We start from the raw sequence: 19,495 nt of genomic DNA, 5'->3' as shown, positions 1-19,495 counted from the left end.
CTAATGTGGATTAAAGAAGCTAATAGGTAAAGTGTAAAAAAAGACGAAGTAGTCTTCCAAAATTGAAAGGTTTGTCTTTCTGTCTTTCTACATAAATACCACGTATGAAGAAAGGAAATAATTTAATTTTATGTTATAATCAAGGCAAAAAGTTGGGTATACTATTATCTCTTCAGCCTAAGGATTTTTGGTGTACTGATCTAATTTTAATGTAAACCAGATTCCAAATTGCTACACAAATATAATCAAATGAGTTTACCTTTCAAGTGGGCCACCAAATTTCTTGTAACTCTTGATAAATCTAGTAACAGAAAATAATTCTGCAGTTAAAAACATATGCTTAACTACACCGGTTTCAAAATTTATTTGTAAAGTCTTAGTACAATGCTATATGGACAATGCAAAGAAAAGAACTAGAGAGACCAGGGCAGGTTAGCATTTCAATTAACCCACATTTAAAGCCAGAGTTCTGTTTGGTTTATTAACTGATACAAATAAAATAGAAAATATAATTCATTTCAAAGGTTACTTTACTAGTTTCACAAGTCAAAGCATTCAGCAACACAAGGTGTTTAAAACAAAAGTTTAAAAGTTTAAAGTTTAAAACAAAATTCTCTCAACATGTTGTAGGTATTTCCACAAAGATATACACATCCTTTCTTCAACTACAGTTTTTAGGTAAAATGATGGAAAGTTTACATGTTTTTTTTTAAAAAAAAAAGCTCACCCACTGTAACAACTGTTTTTGAAATCACTGCCTTCAGGGGATGCAGGAAGAATAACACATATTAAAAGACTGTAAACAATAAAGAATATTTTTCCAACCCAATTTTATCCCTCACCTAAATCTGTTCAAAATCTGGATGTGATAGTTCTTTATCTCAGCACCACAAACTACAAAAAGTAAAGCTTTAAATACCTAGATAGATTGTTTTCCATATTTTCAAACTCATAATGATTAAAAAAAAAGTCCCATTAAGCACATGTCCCCCCACATCTTACCGTCTAATCTCTGCATCACTAAATCCTTTAATATTTTCTCGAGGAATAGTTCGTGGTCGTCCACGTTTTTTTGGTCGTTTTCTTTCTGAGACAGAGTCACTATCAGATCCAGAATATCTTCTGCTCCTACTGCATCTCCCTTCATTTCCATTAAAGCTAATCTGGAATTTCAAAGTAGTTCAAAGCTATGTGACTAAAACATTTTATTCATTTGTTATCTAGCCCATCAAAAATATGTATTGGGGGGGCACACGCAAAAACCATCCAACACAAAAGTACAAGCCAAAAAACCATCAATGCAAATATCAAAGAAAATTGGTCAAAACCCAGAGATACCTGTTTTGCACAGTTCCTCATCCTTGGGAGCATATATATTTCTTCAAGTTCTTTTTGTCTTTCTTCCTCTTCTAATCGTCGCCGCTGGACTTCTGGAATGATTTCTTCCCAACTTCTTAAATTTTGTTCTGGTTCCAATTCAATGTCATCTTCATCCATATTGGAAAAGTTAGCTACCTTATGTATTGGAACATAAGTATTTTCACAAAATGAGTACATGGTTTTATTTAAACAAGGAGTCAGCAACTAACTTTTTAAGAAAACTTAGTTTGGAATGGCATATTTTATTTATTTATGTATACAAAATATATACATATAAAATAGTTCATGAATCATTGTCTTGAAAGTAATTTCATACGTGAAATGCACACGCTCCATGCAACACATCTGAATATACATATGAGAATATTTTTCTTCTTTTACAAGTTGACTAATATAGAAACACTATGAAATACCTCCTTGATAGCTGTGTGATTGTTGTTTAATTTCCTTCAAAGCAAAGCTAACAGTATTTGAATGCTCAAGCTGATGTAAAATTCTGCATTATTACGCAGAACTAACCAAACATTAATAAACTGTAGAAACCACAATATATTGCAAATGAATGAGCAGCAGGAAGGTGATTTAGTACTCTATCTAAAGAAAAGTCCTTCCCCACTTTAAACAAAAAACAAACAAAATCACACACACAAAGAGATACAAGACACACCCACAATTTAGACCCACCATAATATTTTAAGTATTATCCAGTTAAATACATCTGGAATTCAAGTTTACGTATGTGTTGAAAGGAATTCCTAAAGGTCATCAACTAAGAAATCCAAACTTCATTCTGTTTTCAGAAGTGCCATAGTTGCTTAACAGTGTAAAGCATTAAATGAAGAACAGCCCTCCCCAGTATTACAATCATTAAATCAAAGACTAATGTATTTGTAAATGTCTTTCTTATTTTGTTAGCAGAATACATTATGCATTTTTAAATGTTTGCACTGGTGGTAACTATCCTGTATAGGTGAAAAGACATTCTATGCGAGAGTTGACCTATTGTCAACAAATTGACAATTTCATAAGAAAGAAAAAGGTTACACAAAAGGAAATAAAAAGTAGCATTTATAAAGAAAATCATGATTATGGGAGGAGGGAGGGAACAGAGCAATACCTTGAACTGAGAAAGTAACTCATCTCCTACAGTTAATGGGCCTGGCTCATTTTCTCGAGTTTCAGCCCTCTTCAGGATTTCATCTATATCCATTTCCTGAAACAGAAGTTGTTTCTTTTTATAACAAAATAATTCATACATATTTTTCAGTTGTTATATCCATAAAGTGTAGATGCACTGCTCCATTTACCTGAGGCTCCTCTTCCTCCCCTTCAGGTTCTTTAAAGAGTTCCTCAGCACCAAACTTCAAAATTGCTGATAACTCTTCCTTATTAAAAGGTGTTGAGCTGAAATACGGGAAATTTCAGAAAAGCATTTTATCTTTGAGAATTTTTTCAAATTACTATAACCATGAATTAATCAAGCTTCCTTCTGACTGTTAAATAAAAGCTATATTTAATATGTAAACAAAAATATAGAAAGACATTATACTTTGCAATCTTTACTTATAAGGTTGCTGTTATTTTATTATTATATTATATACTGTTGGGGTCAGAGGACTACCACCCATTCCTACTCTTTCATGTAGGGTCAAATAAGGCTGCAACCAGATGCCGAAATATCAAAAAGGACTTCGTGTCCCCTCAGAAAGATGTTGAAGGGATTAGGAGTGCAAATAGTGTTCTCCTGTATCCTCCCAGTTGGTGAATGGGACCCAAGGAGACAAACAGACCAAGTGAATGACTGTCTGCATGGCTGGTGCCATGCTCAAGGTTTTGGGTTTTATGATCTCAGATGTACTTTTGAGAGACCAGGCATGCTGACACTGGATGGGGCATACTTGACCAAGTGGGGCAAGAGTGTTCAGGGCAGTAAGCAGGTGGGACTTATTAGCAGGGCTTCAGACTAGATGAAGTGGGGGAAGGGGATGTACCTCTTAGTGACAGAAAAGAACTTGGGAACACTGACACTTTAGGAAGCAACAGGGGAATACCTGTGAATTGTCCCAAAGGAATTAGGAAGGGCTCCTCTAAAAAGGTGATACAGCCAATAGCCCAGCTGAAGTGCCTCTACACCAATGCATGCAGCAAGGGAAACAAACAGGAGGAGTTGGAAACCGTGGTCCAATTAGAAAACTCTGACATAATTGCTATCACGGAAACACAGTGGGATGAATCACACAACTGGAACACTGAAATCGAGGGCTAAAAGCTTTAGAGAAGATATAAACAAGGAAGAAAGGGTGGGGGTGTTGCTCTCTATGTTAAGAAATGGAGAGTTGCACTCAATGGTATTATGTTCAAGTGGAGGATGATGATGTCCCTCAGGGGTCTTTTTTGGGACTGGTACTGTCTAATATCTTTATTAAAGACATAAACAGTGGGATTGAGTGCACCCTCAGCAAGTTTGCAGATGTGACATCAAGCTGAGTGGCACAGTTGATAAAACAGAAGGAAGGGATGCCATCCAAAAGGACCTGGTCAAGCTTGAGAAGTGGGCCCCTGTGAATCCAGTGAGGTTCAACAAATCCAAGTGCAAGGTGCTGCACCTGGGCCAGGGTAATCCCAGACAGGAGCACAGACTGGGAGAAGAACTCATTGAGAGCAGCCCTGCAGAGAAGGACTCGGGGGTTCTGGTGGATGAAAATCTTGACACGAGCCAGCAGTGCACACTTGCAGCCCAGAAAGCCAACTGCATCCCGGGCTGCATCAACAGAGGAGTGGCCAGCAGGTCAAGGGAGGTGATTGTCCCCCTCTACTCTGCCCTCGTGAGGCCCCATTTGGAGTAATGCATCCAGGTCTGGGGCAAAAAAAAAGCACAAAAAAAAATGTGGACCTATTAGCAGGGGACCAGAGGAGGGCCATGAAGATTATCAGAGGGCTGGAGCACCTCTCTTATGAAGAAAGGCTGAGAGCTGGGGATGTGAGGTCCATCTATAAGAATGGTTGTAAGGAGGAACCAGGGAACTACAGGCCTGTCAGCCTGACCTCGGTGCCAGGAAAGGTGATGGAGCAGGTCATCTTGAGTGCAATCACACAGCATCTGCGGGACAATGGGGGAATCAGGCCCAGTCAGCATGGGTTCATGAAAGGCAAGTCCTGCCCGACCAACCTCATCTCCTTCTATGAGTGGGTGACCAGCCTGGTGGATGAGGGAAAGGCTGTTGACGTAGTCTACCTAGACTTCAGCAAAGCCTTTGACACAGTCTCTCACAGTATTTTCCTGGAGAAGCTGGCGGCCCATGGCTTGGACAGGTACACTCTTTGCTGGCTGGACGGCCAGGCCCAGAGGGTAGTGGTGAATGGAGTGAAATCCATCTGTTGACCAGTGATGTCGACGATGAGTGGTGTTCCCCTGGGGTCAGTGTTGGGGACCACCCTCTTTAATGTCTTTATTGATGATTTGGATGAGGGAATTGAGTGCACGCTCAGGAAGTTTGCAGATGACACCAATTTGGGGGGGAGTGTCAATCTGCCAGAGGGTAGGAAGGGCCTGCAGAGGGACCTGGACAGGTTGGATCGAAGGGCAGAGGCCAGTGGGATGAGGTTCAACATGGCTAAGTGCCAGGTCCTGCACTTTGGCCACCTCAACCCCATGCAATGCTATGGGCTTGGGACAGAGTGGCTGGAAAGCTGTGCAGAGGAAAAGGATCTAGGGGTGTTGGTAGATGCTCGCCTGAACATGAGCCAGCAGTGTGCCCAGGTGGCCAAGAAGGCCAATGGCATCCTGGCTACTATCAGGAATAGTGTAGCCAGCAGGACCAGGGAGGTGTTCATCTCTCTGGACTCAGCTCTGGTGAGTCCGCACCTCGAGTACTGTGTTCACTTTTGGGCCCCTCACTTCAAGAAAGACATCGAGGCCCTGGAGCATGTCCAGAGAAGGTCTACAAAGCTGGTGAAGGGTCTGGAACACAAGTCTTCTGAGGAGCGGCTGAGGGAACTGGGGTTGTTTGGTCTGGAGAAGAGGGAGGCTCAGGGGAGACGTTATTGCTCTCTACAACTACCTGAAAGGCAGTTGTGGGGAGCTGGGGGTAAGCCTCTTCTCCCAGATAACTAGCAATAGGATTAGAGGGAATGGCCTCAAGTTGCACCAGGGAAGTTTCAGGTTGGAAATTAGGAGACATTTCTTCTCAGAAAGAGTAGTCAGACTTTGGAACAGGTTGCCCAGGGAGGTGGTGGAGTCACCATCCCTGGAGGTGTTTAAGGAAAGGTTGGACGTGGTGCTTAGGGACATGGTCTAGTGGGTGATATTGGTGGTAGGGTGATGGTTGGACCAGATGATCTTGGAGGTCTTTTCCAACTTTAATGAATCTATGATTATATTTTCAGCCTGGAGAAGAGAAGGCTCTGAGGAGACCTCATTGTGGCCTTTCAGTACTTAAAGAGGGCTTATATAAAAAGATGGAGACTGACTTTTTACTCAGATAATGATAGGACAAGGTGGAAGGGTTTTAATCTAAAAGAGGAGATTTAGATCATGTGTTAGGAGAAAATTCTTCACTTGGTGGATGGTGAGGCACTGGAACAGGTTGCCCAGAGAAGTAGTGGATGCCCCATGTCTGGAAGTGGTCAAGGCCAGGTTGGATGGAGCTTTGAGCAACTTCATCTAGTGGGTGGCATCCGTGCCCATGGCAGAGGAGTTGGAATGAGGTGATCTTTAAGGTCTAAGCCATTCTATGATTTTATGATATAACACCTTACCATATATTTTTTGCCTTTTGTTAACCAAGTGAAGTGACTTGCACTTTTAATAAAATAGTCAAGTATACTTAACTCTAAATTGATATGTAAGTTATATAAATATACCTTGAAGGAGTAGAGCCTGTATGTAGTACAGTTTTCCCTGTAGTGTCCATTCTCTGAATCACTAAGTGATCTAACACCATCTTTTTCTTGGCTCTTTCAAGAATATCTTCTTCTACTGATCCTTTTGTGACTAGCCGATAAATATTAACCTATGTATATTATAAATAGGCTTTACTTACATGCTCACAAATTACACAGGAAAACAATATTCAGATAAGATTAACAACAACAACAAAAAAAAACACACCTTGAACAACAACAATGTTAGTCCTTACTTCTAATCTTCTATCTCATTGAACTAGTATTTCTCATATGAAACCAGTCAATCACATTACCATTGTCTCTACGTAAAGTTTTTTAAAAATAAAGAAATTCTTAGACCTCTCCTCTTTAAACTTCAATGATTAGGCACAAGCATGGCCATAAGGAACAGTGTCATATCTGATTATTACTTGAAGTCTTCTGCAAGAAAGAAACCCAAAGAGAACTACTAATTATTTATCATTAGGTAAAGGAGATGTGCCTTAAATATAACAGTTATTTTCTAGGATGACATGAAGCCAATGAACATGAGACAAGCCCAGAACTCTTCTCTCTACTCATCCATATACTACAGCTACTATGCCATTTCTCCATATAGGGAGAGATTTATTTATTTATTTATTTATTTATTTATTAAAAAATGTCAAATGAGCATTATTAACATTTTTAGACATACCTGGCAAGTTCTAGTTATTCTCAAAATACACAAAGACTGCGATGGCCAGACAAACAGCTTATGGCTACTGTGTGAAACCCTCCTTCAGGTTTGAAGCTTAGAAGACAAATATGCATACCTGTTTTTTCTGTCCAATCCTATGAGCTCTAGCCTGCGCTTGCAGATCATTTTGTGGATTCCAGTCAGAATCAAATATAACTACAGTGTCAGCAGATGCCAAGTTTATACCTAATCCTCCAGCTCTGGTAGACAGCAAAAAGCAGAAATCCTGAAATTATAAAATAAGAAATAGCTTTATATATGTATTAGTCATAATAATGCTTTGTGGAGCGGACTATCAACTCATACACTATCAAATAGTTCTTCCATAGGTGAAGCTTCTTTGAGTATGAAGCTTAAATATATATATATATTTAAAGAAAACTAAGCAGCTATGGCATAAGAGGGAAGATTCTTGAGCATATAAGTAACTGGTTAAGAGATAGGAAACGAGTTCTGTCAGGGTCAATGCTCTTCAACACACTCAGAAACAATATGAAAATAGTATGATCAAAGTTTTCAGATGATATGGAATTATTCAAGGACAAAGGACAACTATGAAGGACTGCAGGAGGATCTTATGAGACAGGCAATAAAAAAAAAAGCATATGAAATTCAAGATAAAGAGAAATAGGAAACAATTTTGAATATTAAATACAGTGACAAGTAATAGCAAACCATTAATGCACAGGAATGAGTCCTTGGAGTTGTCATAGATATTGAGACCTTCACTCAGTAATAGTGAAGAAAGTTGATTAGGTAAAATGTAGTTTTATGGATTATTAGGAAAGAAATAGAGAATAAAACAGGAAACAATTCTGTTGCTGCACAAGTCTATAATTTACCTCCTTTTTTGAATACCATGTGAAGTTTGGATCCCCCTTCATCTTAAAAAAACATACAGTACAACTACAAGAATTCCAGAAAAAGGCAATGATGTCTATATTAGAAATTTACATACAGAAGTTAGTTCTGTTTTAACAAATATCTGAAGATTATGTTATGAAATTAAGTCCTTCCTCCTCAACCATAACATAAATATAAGCCCAATAGCAACTGACAAATGTTATGCTTCTATTGCTGAAAAAAACCCTGTCAGTGTTGAACAGAAGACCTAAGATTATCAAAGGTATGGAATGGCTTCCACTGTAGGAATGCTAAATAAACTAGGAATCTTATAGAAGTACACGATGGCTATAAATCAGTTCTTCATTTTCTTCCAGGGCAAGGAAATAAAAAATAGTAAATGAAGATAACAGAAGCCAGGTTTAAAAAATATTTAAAACAATTTTTCTTTATACAAGGATATACACAACTCAGTTCTGCCCATTCCCTAAGTACTTGTTCAATGTCAAAGGCTTATGCAAAAGTTCAGTGCTCCTGTAAAAACTGAAGGACTAAGTCCTACAAAACAAACAAACAAACAAAAAAAAAAACACAGGTTAAATTCTTCAGTGTTTATACAGTACTGAAAATTACTTTGATAAAAAGCACTGTCAAAAATCTAAAAAGGTAACTTATGCAGTTATATTAGTTAAACATCATTTTCATAAATTCTGTTTCCTATTTAACCTCTTCTCAGAAAAAAAAGAGTTGTAAATCTTGTAATATATAGGTTACCAATAACAAAATTTCAACATGATACATCCCTTACTTTTTTCTGTCTTCATTTTTTTGGTAATATTTGTTATATTTCTTGGGAAAAAAAATAAAGCTGTATAGATTTAAAAACCACCACCCACTAATATCATACCTCTGATCCTTCTGCATTAAAATGATCCAGTGCTTGTTTCCTCAATTCCCCTTTTATTGATCCATCAAGTCTCTAAAGAGATCAAATATTACAGTTAAAGAGGAACTCTCATACTATATTCTAATCAGAGCAACTTGAAATCTCAATTGCCAAAACAATTAGGGGCAAGGAGAAGAGCAATGTAACATTTTACACCACCTTTCTAATTTATCATTTTAATTTCAAAACACCATTTATCATATAGTCTTTTTCTGTACATAAAATTAAACTTTTATAAATCCTTCTACTAAAAAGGACACTTTTCCTTTTCTTAAGCTAAAGTGGCAAAGATCAAGGCTTCTTGGCTACTACCAGCAAAATTCCTACCTGAAAAGGAAATTGACGATACTTCAAATATTCTGCTAGGATGTCTAGCATCCTCACCATCTGAGAGAAAATCAGTACTCTGTTGCCACGTTCTCGTAGACGAATCAGTAGCTTGTCAAGAAGGATTAGTTTCCCACTGCTTCGTATTAAATGCTACAAAGATAAGAAAAGGTGTATTGCAAAATTAGTTCACCTTAACACTAATATACACTGCAGTTGGTTACACTTTTTTTTAAGGTTTTTAAGGTTTAAGGTTTTTTAAGGTTTAAGGTTTGCTTTCTTGTCTACTGGAATGGGAAGAATGACAGAAATTTTGACATTCCCTTAAAAATATGTTTTAAAATGTGCACACAATAGTCTCCTAGAACTAAATAACGCATTCAGATGTCCATACTATACCACTATATACATTTACTAGTATGCAGCATTAATTGAATATGAAAGTTTAATAAGGACTTAGTCAGTCCTGATCTCGTAAAAACTCATTATAAAAGCATGGAGTACTCTAATTGGAAGCAACAGGAATACTAACTAGCATGTTTTAAAGGAAATGCATTTCTCAGCTTTGGCTAATAAAACATCATCTTAACGTTTCATTAAAAAAAGTAAGCAAATAAACTGTGCTACAAGTTAGAGCAGTTGAGATATAGACTCAATGTTTTCCTACCAAATAATCATTTGGTAGGAAGTAAGATTACGTTACTAATTTAGTACTACTTACTCCTTGCTTTCCATCTTTTGAACAGAAATAAGCACTGCTATTTGACCCTCTAATTATTTTTAAACAGTAACTAATCTGTCAAGTTTCTCAGGCAAGTTAAAAGTGAGAGGAATCTTGTTTGTAGAGCCCAAGAGGCTTTAGATGGCTTATAGCATTATACATGGTCTGTTTTGAAAGTAGTAGGACTCATTTTTCTAAAAAAAAATTATTCATGAGAATAGAACAAACGATTAGAATTTTTCAAAGTAGCACCCTTCTGCATCTACACACTGCTGCCAACGAGTTTTCCAGTTTTTGTACGCCTCCATGAACGCCTGGACCGGAATGCTGTTTAGCTCCCTCGTCACGGCCTCTTGAAGCGCCTCTACCGATGCATGATGCTTCCCCTTGAGCGCTGATTTTACTCTCGGGAATAGAAAAAAGTCTGGCGGGGCCAAGTCAGGGCTGTAGGGGGGCTGAGGCAGCATTGCCACCTTGTGCTGGGCAAGATACTCCACTACGCGGAACGCTGTGTGGCTCGGTGCGTTGTCATGGTGCAGCCACCAATTGTTGACGATGGCTGGGCGGACACGAGCAATGCATTTTCGCAGTCTTGTGAGGACTTCCATGTAAAAAACTGCATTAACTGTTTGTCCGGGTGGTACAAACTCTTTGTGGATGACTCCATGTCGATCAAAAAAGCAAATGAGCATGGACTTTTGCTTGGATTTGCTCATTCGTGCTTTCTTGGGGCGTGGGGAAGCAGGGGTGTGCCATTCTGTGCTCTGCCGCTTACTCTCCGGGTTATATTCAAACACCCACGTCTCGTCACCAGTCACTACATTGTCCAAAAAGTCGGGCTCCTCATTCACATGATGAAGAAGACCCTGGCAGATCGCTTTCCGGTTGGCCTTTTGCTCCTCTGACAACACTCGCGGCACAAACTTCGCGCACACTTTCTTCATGGCTAAGTTTTCTTTCACCATCTCAAAAACTTGGGTTTGAGGAATGCTCGAGTCATCAGCAATCATTCTGATACTCATCCTGCAATCACGGTTCAGTAAATTTTTCACTCGCGACACATTTTCGTTGGTCTTGCTGGTCAAAGGGCGTCCGGAGCGGTCGTCATCTTCCACTCTTTCCCTACCTTCTCGGAACAGCTTGTGCCACTCAAAAACACCCGATCTACCCATGGCAGCATCACCGTAGGCCTCCTTAATCACATTGTGAGTCTCTTTGCCAGTTTTACCAAGCTTCACGCAAAATTTGATCGTGTATCGCTGCTCCAGTAAACGCTCCATGATTCTCCGTGACGAGGTGTTTCGACAGGTGTTCACAGTACAAACGACCTGCTCTCTTCAACGGCCGACAGCCGACTGCTGATTTTTCTCAGCGTTCCCAATATCCCCCTCCACCGATCCTGTGTGCGCAGACCGCCTCTTGTCCGCCCGTTCGCCCAGGAAAAAGCCAGTCCTACTACTTTCAAAACAGACCATGTACCTTCTCAGCTCCAGTGGGAACAACTAGAAGAGGAATTCAGATGCACATTGAATTTAATGTTGAAAACATTAGGCCTCTTTAGGTGAAGAGGCTCAGGATAGAATTATGTAGAATAAAAAAATTGGATTTAGGTGCTTTCATTCCTTTTGCCTGAAATGAGAAGGATGTATCATTCATAATAAGAGTTAGCAAAGCTTATTCAGATGAGCCAAGGAAATCATTATTAAAAATATGCAATTATTACAAATAATGGCTGAACAGTTCTAAAGAGTTTAATTATAATTTAGGTAGTTAGAGTGTGACACGTTGTAAATTAAATACCCTTTAGCTTTGAGAAACACTTTATAATATAAAACACCTTGAAATCACAAGCTGTCACTGCATAATCTAGTAGTTTTGGGAAAGTCTTGAAATTATGAACTTCAAAGCTTACAGAAAAAAAAAAAAAAAGATCATTAGAAGCATTTATGTTGGTATAAAATGCTGCCAGGTGCCCACCAAGCTGTTCTCTCACTCCCCCTCCTTGGCAGTAAAAGGGCAGAAATTATGATTAAAAAAAAAAAAAAAAAAAGAACAACAAAACTCATGGGTTGATATTAGGACAGGAAGATCACTCACCAATTACAATCACGATCAAAACAGACTCAGCTTGGGGAAGATTAATTTAATTTATTGCCAATTAATAACAGTGTAGAGCAGCGAGAACTAAAAGCAAACTAAAAACCACCTTCCCCCCATCCATCCTCTTCTACATCCTCCCCCTGAGCGGAGCAGGGGAGCAGGGAATGAGGACTGTGTTCAGTCTATAACGCTTCATCTCCGCCACTCCTTCACGGTCACTCTTCCCCTGCTCCAGTGTGGGGTCCCACCTATGGGATGCAGTCCTTCACAAGCTGCTCCAACGCGGGCTTCCCACAGGCTGCAGTTCTTCAAGAACATGTTTTCTCCACAGCGTGCAGTCCTTCAGGAACACACTGCTCCAGTGTGGGTCCCCCATGGGCTGCAGCTTCCTTCAGGGTATATCCACCTGCTGTGGCATGGGGTCCTCCATGGACTGCAGTGGGACAACCTGTTTCACCATGGTCTTCTCTGCAGGCTACCTGGAGCACCTCCCCCTTCTTTACTGACCTTGGTGTCTGCAGGATTGTTTTTCCCATTTTCTCATTTGCCTCTCTCACAGCTGATGTGCAGAATTTTTTAAACTTTCTTAAATATGTTATCACAGAGGTGCAACTAGCATTGCTCATTGGCTCAGCTTTGGCCAGTGGTGGGTCCCTTTTGGAGTAAGCTCTTATCTGACCTGGGGCAGCTTCTGGTCTCTTCTCAGAGGATGCCCCTGCAACCCCCCTGCTACCAAAACCTTGTGACATGAACTCAATACAAGTACAAAGATTGGTTAACATTTACAAAACAAACAAAAAATGCAACAAAACCCTGAAGAAAAAAAAAACAACAACAAAACAAAACACAAAACAATCACGAATCATCTTTAGTAATGATGCTTACAGGTATTTTCATTTATAACAATAAAAATCAGACTAAGCTTTGGATGTTTATTACTTTTATTTCCTTTCAGTTTGGTTGTTTACAGGCATGCAGCGAACAGTGTTTGTTTACAAAAAAGCTTGAAGAGACTATGCAGATCACTTTCTGCTATCACATGGACTGTTGGTGCTTTGCCAGTCATGCATTTGCACAGAGATGCTTTATTTAGTATTGATCTCTCTATTATTCAGTTCTAGCTAAGAAATAAAGAAACAATTCACTTACCTGTAAAACCCATGATGTACATTTAATTGAGAACTTGTTTATTAATATTAAATGTTAACATTATATAATTCTATTAATATACTTTAATAAGAATTAATAAATTGCTAGAACACTACAAAATTTCTGCATGTATATTAGAGATGGAAAACAACTTTATAAAAATAAATTAAAAAACAAGGTGGTATTACCTGTAAGGCCTCCTGTTTATTATAGAATTCATTATCATCTGGTGGTTTAATGAGGTAGCAATGGTTACAACACTTCTTGAGTTCCATCATGATGTTCAAAAAGCCTGAGGTACTGCCTTTTGAACCTTTACTCAGGGCTTTATAATTCCTGGTTAAAATCCACCTATGATATAAAATGTGTAGTGGAAGTAATTTCTAACATGTCATATTTCCACAAATGGTAAGCTCTCAAAATATCATTTCAAATTGCGTCATGAGAACTATTACACTTCATTACTTTTCATACAGACATCTAATTAAAATAGTGCGATTTTAAAAGCGTCATTACTTACTTGTAATATTGCTTCTGTAATGCACTCATTTCCATCCTCAAAATTTGCTCAACCTTAGCAGGTAAAGACTTTTCTACATCTTTTTTAACTCTTCTGAGTAGAAACGGTTCAAGTTCTTTGTGAAGACTTGCATAACCAAACTCTCTCCCTTTGCCATGCTCCTCTTCAAAATCTTCCCAGGAAGAAAACCTTCAACATAAGAAAGAATAAAGGGAGAATAATGACACAGTATGAATGACCTGAAGAAGCAACAGCGAAGAAACAGAACACAAAAAAAAAACATAAATATACCACATGCACACAAAAGCATATGGACTCATTCCCCACTCCCCTCTGTTTCATTCAATAAATTTCTGAATTTTCATCTCACAAGCAATTCTAAACATTTTGTCTGCAAATAGTAGAATGGAAGTTTCCAAACACTTTTGCAAAATGAAAGTTCAAAACAAACTACTGAATTTTAATTTCTCCAATGAAAGCTCTGCATTTTACTTTTCTGCATGGAAACCCAGGTAGAAGGTTACAGAAATTCCATTATTATATTTCTCAAGAGCAGCATGAGAAAAAAAAAGTTGCATGGCTGGAGGGAGTGCAAGAGAACAGACCACTTTACATACTTCTTGCAGATTGGATGGTCTAGCTGAAATTTGATTATCCTCTGATATGTGCTAACAGACTAAGAAAATGGACTGTAAGGTTCTGAAGAAGTCGATGTAATGCATAGCTCCGAAATTGGAGCTACAGTGATTTGTATTCACAAGATATCTGAAAGGAACATGTGTTCTCCTTTATTCCAGATATAAACAGAAGTCACTACAGAATAATGTCAATACAATAAACGTATTGTATGCAAACCATAAGGCTGCCTGACTGAACTACTGTATATCAGGCATCATGGTACAAACTTGTTCTCATTAATGGTACTAACACAGAAAAGAAGACATCCTCAGCCCCATTCTGTTTCCATACAGTAAGTCCATGTGGTTTTCCTTTTAGATTAAGATATGTGCTTTCAGGGAAAAAGACGTATATCAATCAACCATACATCAATATCAATCAACCACATACATCAATCCACCCTTTTTGTGGACTGCTAAAACAGAAAAAGCAGCAACTGCTACCAGAATGACTTATCAAAAATAGAATGAAAAATAGTATGAAAAAGTATGTACATCTATTTTATATAAGATATTTAAACTGTTTCACGATGTAATTCTCTATCTCTATTGATTCTCCAATCACTAAAATATTCCACCATAAGAAACTTGATAAATAAATAAAAAGAACCATGTAAAACTCTTCCTTACTTTTCTGGCATGATGAAGTGCAGCAAAGACCAAAGCTCTTTGAGGGAGTTTTGCAGAGGGGTTCCAGTAATAAGAAGACGATGATTAGACTTGAAGTCTATTAAAGTCTTGTACAGAAGGGAATCATCATTTTTTAAACGATGAGCTTCGTCAACCCCTATAAACACCCAATTCAGACCACCAAGGAATGACTTAAAGAAATTGGGATGGGGGAAGAAGACATTAAACAAGTTAATATATTATGTAATTTCTGACATTTTACATGAGGTTATAAATCCCATCACTTTTTAATTTTAATACCATATGGACACCTATGCATTTTTAGCATCAATTATAGTTTTTATGTTTGCAGGATTCAACAAAAGTTTATGGAAGCATCCCAAGTTGAAAAGAAAAGAAAAAGGCTAAATAAAGTTGATCTATAAATTTTAAAATAAAAAAAAAAAAATAAAAAAAAAAAAACAGAATAGACTCTCTTCTTTCCAGTATGTACAAACAAATGAAGTAAAGAAGTTCCACTCATTTGGCTTTCAGTTAAAATTTTCATATGCCATTAAGATTAACAATAACTCTATGGGCTACCGTCATAGAAATAGTAAGAATATACATACTACTGCACACACAAATACAAAGAAAACATGGATTTCAGAGTTGTGAATCACAGGTGTTTGGGGCTATGAGTTGGTTTGTTGTTTTTTTTCAGTTCCTGGATGATAGTCTACAAAAAAGTAGAGCATTTTGAGAAGTGAAGAAATTACTACAGTAATGAGAAGCCCAAGCAAACTGATATGGAGAAAAAAAAAGGGGAGGGGGGGGGAGAAAGCCATACCACACATACAGAAAATATAAATGTGTTTTTTAAAAAAAAGAACACTTCACTGCCATATTTCTAAAAGCAACGTTGTCATACTCCACATCCAGAACCAAAATATGTGCAACTCAAAAACATTTGTCAAATGTAAAACTCATTTAATCACCCTGAAGAAATAAGTGTGATTACCTTATCCTTCAGCAAAATTTCATAAGTTGTTAGAAGTATATTAAATTTTAATCGTTTGGTCTGTGGATGCATCCATTCATGAGTTCTAATCTATAAAAAGAATCAAGTAAATTGTAAACTAGAAGAAAAACAGTCTTATTGGTCAGTATGACTTTAAGAACTACAGCAATATAAATGTTAAGTGACATACAATAATCTGATCACAAAACAGGAACACAATACTCAAGCTATTAATTTAAACTTCTGAAAAAATGACAAAATTTCCACAAAACTTTTTTTTTTTTTAATTTAACAGTTACTTACGTTCCTCATTTCAGAAAAGGAATTAAAATTGTGGCTGTTATACTTAAATATTTATATTTATTTTATGGACCTAAATAATTGCATGACAAAAGACAATTTATTTTCAAATGCAAGGTTGCATTTTTAATCATTTTTATTATTAAGCAGGAAGGGAATCTTTCACATACATTTATATCAGAACAAAATTTAAGCTTTTAATTTGCATTTTAAACACAAAATATTTCAAATAAGTATTTGAAATATTTATTAAATAAATATATTATTTATTGATATTTATATATCAGGCCCAGATATTTATATCGGAGATTAGCATAAGACAGGAACATGAAATGAGTCTTGCTTTTTACCACTAAGTTTTTTCAATGATACAAAGAAATACTCACCATATTTCTGCTAGTTATATCTCCTAAGTAAACCACAGCATTCATCTGAGGAGCCCAAGTTTGAATCTCTCTTTGCCAAGACGTCAAGGTAGAAAGTGGCACGACCAGCAAAAAAGGCCCATACAGTTGATGTTCATGGAACAGGTAGTTCAGAAAAGAAATTGTTTGTATTGTTTTTCCCAGACCCATTTCATCTGCAAGAATACAACTATTCCCTCTAAAAAAAAAAAAAAAAAAGTTTTATAAATGCTTACAATTTAAAAACAGCAAAACTCATTTAAGACTATACTTACTTGCACCATGAGTGAGCAAGCCAATTCAGTCCATTTAACTGATAATCTCTTAACTCTAAACTCTCATGTCCTCCAATATAAGATGGCTGCTTCTTTAGTGCAACAAACCTTGGCCTCTGTTTAAGAATCTGTCAAAAGCAAATTGAGCATCAGTCCTGCTACTGACTGAAGTTATCAAAATGCTTTCCTATAGAAACAAATTAGTGGTAGAAATGTTGTTGAGTTGCCAATTCTACTGTTTATTCATCACAGACAACTAGGCCATACAACATCAACTCACTTGCAAGTTGGAGGAGCAAGTTGAATGGCTGAACTACATTCCACAACAGAAGTGACATTAACTCTTTCACAAAGGATACTTTTAAAAAACTAAGAATACCAAATTCCATCTTTGAACGGTAATAAAAGAAGCAGGGAACAAATATCTACAAAAAACTATTCTCAGTAATGATACTTACTTCATATATAAATATAACTATCATTACTATTCTGAACAACCTTCAAAAATATTTTATAATTAGCATCTGATCTCAGGATGCATAAAATACTTCAACTTTTTTTTCTTTTTTAAAATTATCACAACTGTATAAATCCATTGCAATTACACACTCACCTTGCAGTCCTTAAATGGAGTGGTCTTGGACTGATTTCTGCTAAAATACTCATCAATACATGCCTGAAATTTTTTGGCAATGAGAGCACCATCTTCCCAGCTACATTCTGAGTAAGGCAGACCCTGCCATTTGCAATAGTAATCTGGATAACCAGCTGCTGATTTCTGATTTGAATGAGCTGCAGAAACGTATCAGAGATACCAGATCAATATTTTCCTTTTGTTTTTTAAGAAAGCACTCATTTTAAGTGATAAGACAACATGAACTAGTTTCACAGCAAAGACAGTACAATGAGTTTTCTCTTTATCAGATTTTGTTTTGCCTTAAGTTGTTAGGGATATTTATAACCTAAATTTCTTAACTATAAAGGCAATGTGAAAGTAACGAACACAGAATATTCTCAACAACATTTTCTGTTTGCAAGTTTGTCACGTACCAATTATCCTTTCCACTACTTGATATTGTTTATGTAGATCATCTGTAAGTTCCTGCTGGCAGTTATAATATTCCACATCTTCTGGAGAAGCATTTTTCAGCCTGAAATGGAAATTTATTTAAAGCACTTATTACATTATGTAGTTATAAAACTAAGAAAATGTAGCAATTCTAAAGCTCTGAATGTAAACATCATGGGAATGCTGCTTAGAAAGCTTCTTTGAAGGAACTACAACTCTGAATGAAATTCCTGCTATAAAAGTGTTGCATCTGGCCTGAGAAAGCTAAATTAAGAGACATTTCTATCAGCTACAGCTTGTACTAGTTATGCAGATAATTTACAATGTCTATTCTCAACAGCAAGTAGTATACTTCACATGATATTTTCGTAAAACAGCACTAATAATCACGCTAATAAGAATCCATTTTATGAGTATGAGATGCTAAAAATCCCACCAGCATTCACAGATTATATTAAACACACTAATAAAATTGAACACAAAAAGGTAGCACTAAAACATAAGGATTTCTTCAGTTCTTGGTTCTGAGGCTTTAAAGGAAGTTTGAGCCAAAAAAGTAAATGCTGTAATGTTTTGAGTGCTTTAGGAATTTCAGGTTTTTTTCTTTTTATTTTTAATAATCTCTGCAGGAATTCCCAAAGAACTCTGATCAAAGTACAATCAATGACAAAACTAGTAAAAGGTAAGATTTAAAACAAAACCAGAAAACTCACCACTCACCTTGTTAAAACTTCGTTTATAACGTGCATTAAAGTCTAGGTGCAAAAGCTGCTTCCTTAAAAGGCCTGATTTTACAGAAGGTGTGAGTATACTCACTTTCTCAACCAAATTTGGAATGCTCAGAATGTTACAGGATCATAAGTATTAAGGAAGCTTCAACTTAGATTTTGTCTTCCTGTTGTAAAGGCACTTGATATGCCTTCATAAAGAGGCAATGGAACATACATAAACACAATAAAACATCTATACTGTTACAAAATATGTTACATGGAAGTAGTTATAAAAACACTCACCATCGTTTTGTTTCCTGATACTTTTTCTTATAGTTGTCCAGTTTCTTCATTCCTTTAACATTTTGTTGCTTCAGGGTTTCCTCAGTTTCCCAAGTATTATGTATGTGTGACCAACCTTTCCATTTAATAAGATACTGAACTTCTCCTGGCTCCTTTGACTTTTCAAAACCAGCATTTGGGTCACCATCTGCCTCGACTGCATAGATAGTGGTTGCAGCACCAGTGGCTGAATAAGACACCACACCATTAGGCTTGATTAAGAATGCACTGCCATAAATTAAACAGTAAAAAATGTACTGCAGAAAACAACCTGATGTTTCTACCTAAGCATGTACCTTGACTAATTTCAGCTACAATACTTATGTCACTCCTCTTATTTTAATATTATGATGAAACTAAGTTAATACATGTAAAAATACTCCAAAGAGTCAAAACAGAAACCAAAACACTTTGCATCGAACCTATAGTACCTCATCTTTTCTTATTAGAATTTTCTTGTCGCCCCTAGTTTTTTTTGT

General features: G+C 37.0%; 1 protein-coding gene across 6 annotated transcripts in view; it reads right to left on the bottom strand.

The window, feature by feature from the left end:
• The window catches only part of LOC311220762 (chromodomain-helicase-DNA-binding protein 1-like), a 92,588-nt gene that overhangs the window by 19,475 nt on the left and 53,618 nt on the right, over positions 1-19,495 (bottom strand). For all 6 annotated transcript variants that reach the window (XM_084304322.1, XM_084304319.1, XM_084304323.1 and 3 more), the window contains exons 7-24: positions 18,978-19,203; positions 17,946-18,046; positions 17,509-17,687; positions 16,896-17,023; positions 16,603-16,819; positions 15,917-16,006; positions 14,917-15,107; positions 13,610-13,798; positions 13,278-13,440; positions 9,120-9,272; positions 8,754-8,825; positions 7,080-7,229; positions 6,244-6,392; positions 2,688-2,784; positions 2,498-2,593; positions 1,339-1,515; positions 1,003-1,163; positions 260-301 (exon numbers count right to left, since the gene is read on the bottom strand). In XM_084304322.1, coding sequence (XP_084160448.1) covers positions 260-301; positions 1,003-1,163; positions 1,339-1,515; positions 2,498-2,593; positions 2,688-2,784; positions 6,244-6,392; positions 7,080-7,229; positions 8,754-8,825; positions 9,120-9,272; positions 13,278-13,440; positions 13,610-13,798; positions 14,917-15,107; positions 15,917-16,006; positions 16,603-16,819; positions 16,896-17,023; positions 17,509-17,687; positions 17,946-18,046; positions 18,978-19,203 — 2,581 coding nt within the window. The remainder of the gene's footprint in view (positions 1-259; positions 302-1,002; positions 1,164-1,338; positions 1,516-2,497; positions 2,594-2,687; positions 2,785-6,243; positions 6,393-7,079; positions 7,230-8,753; positions 8,826-9,119; positions 9,273-13,277; positions 13,441-13,609; positions 13,799-14,916; positions 15,108-15,916; positions 16,007-16,602; positions 16,820-16,895; positions 17,024-17,508; positions 17,688-17,945; positions 18,047-18,977; positions 19,204-19,495) is intronic.

The sequence above is a fragment of the Netta rufina genome, assembly GCF_964035555.1.
Source record: "Netta rufina genome assembly, chromosome: W".
Taxonomy (NCBI): Eukaryota; Metazoa; Chordata; class Aves; order Anseriformes; family Anatidae; genus Netta; species Netta rufina.
The sequence above is the reverse complement of the archived record's forward strand: the minus strand, read 5'-3'. Positions and strand labels throughout refer to the sequence as shown.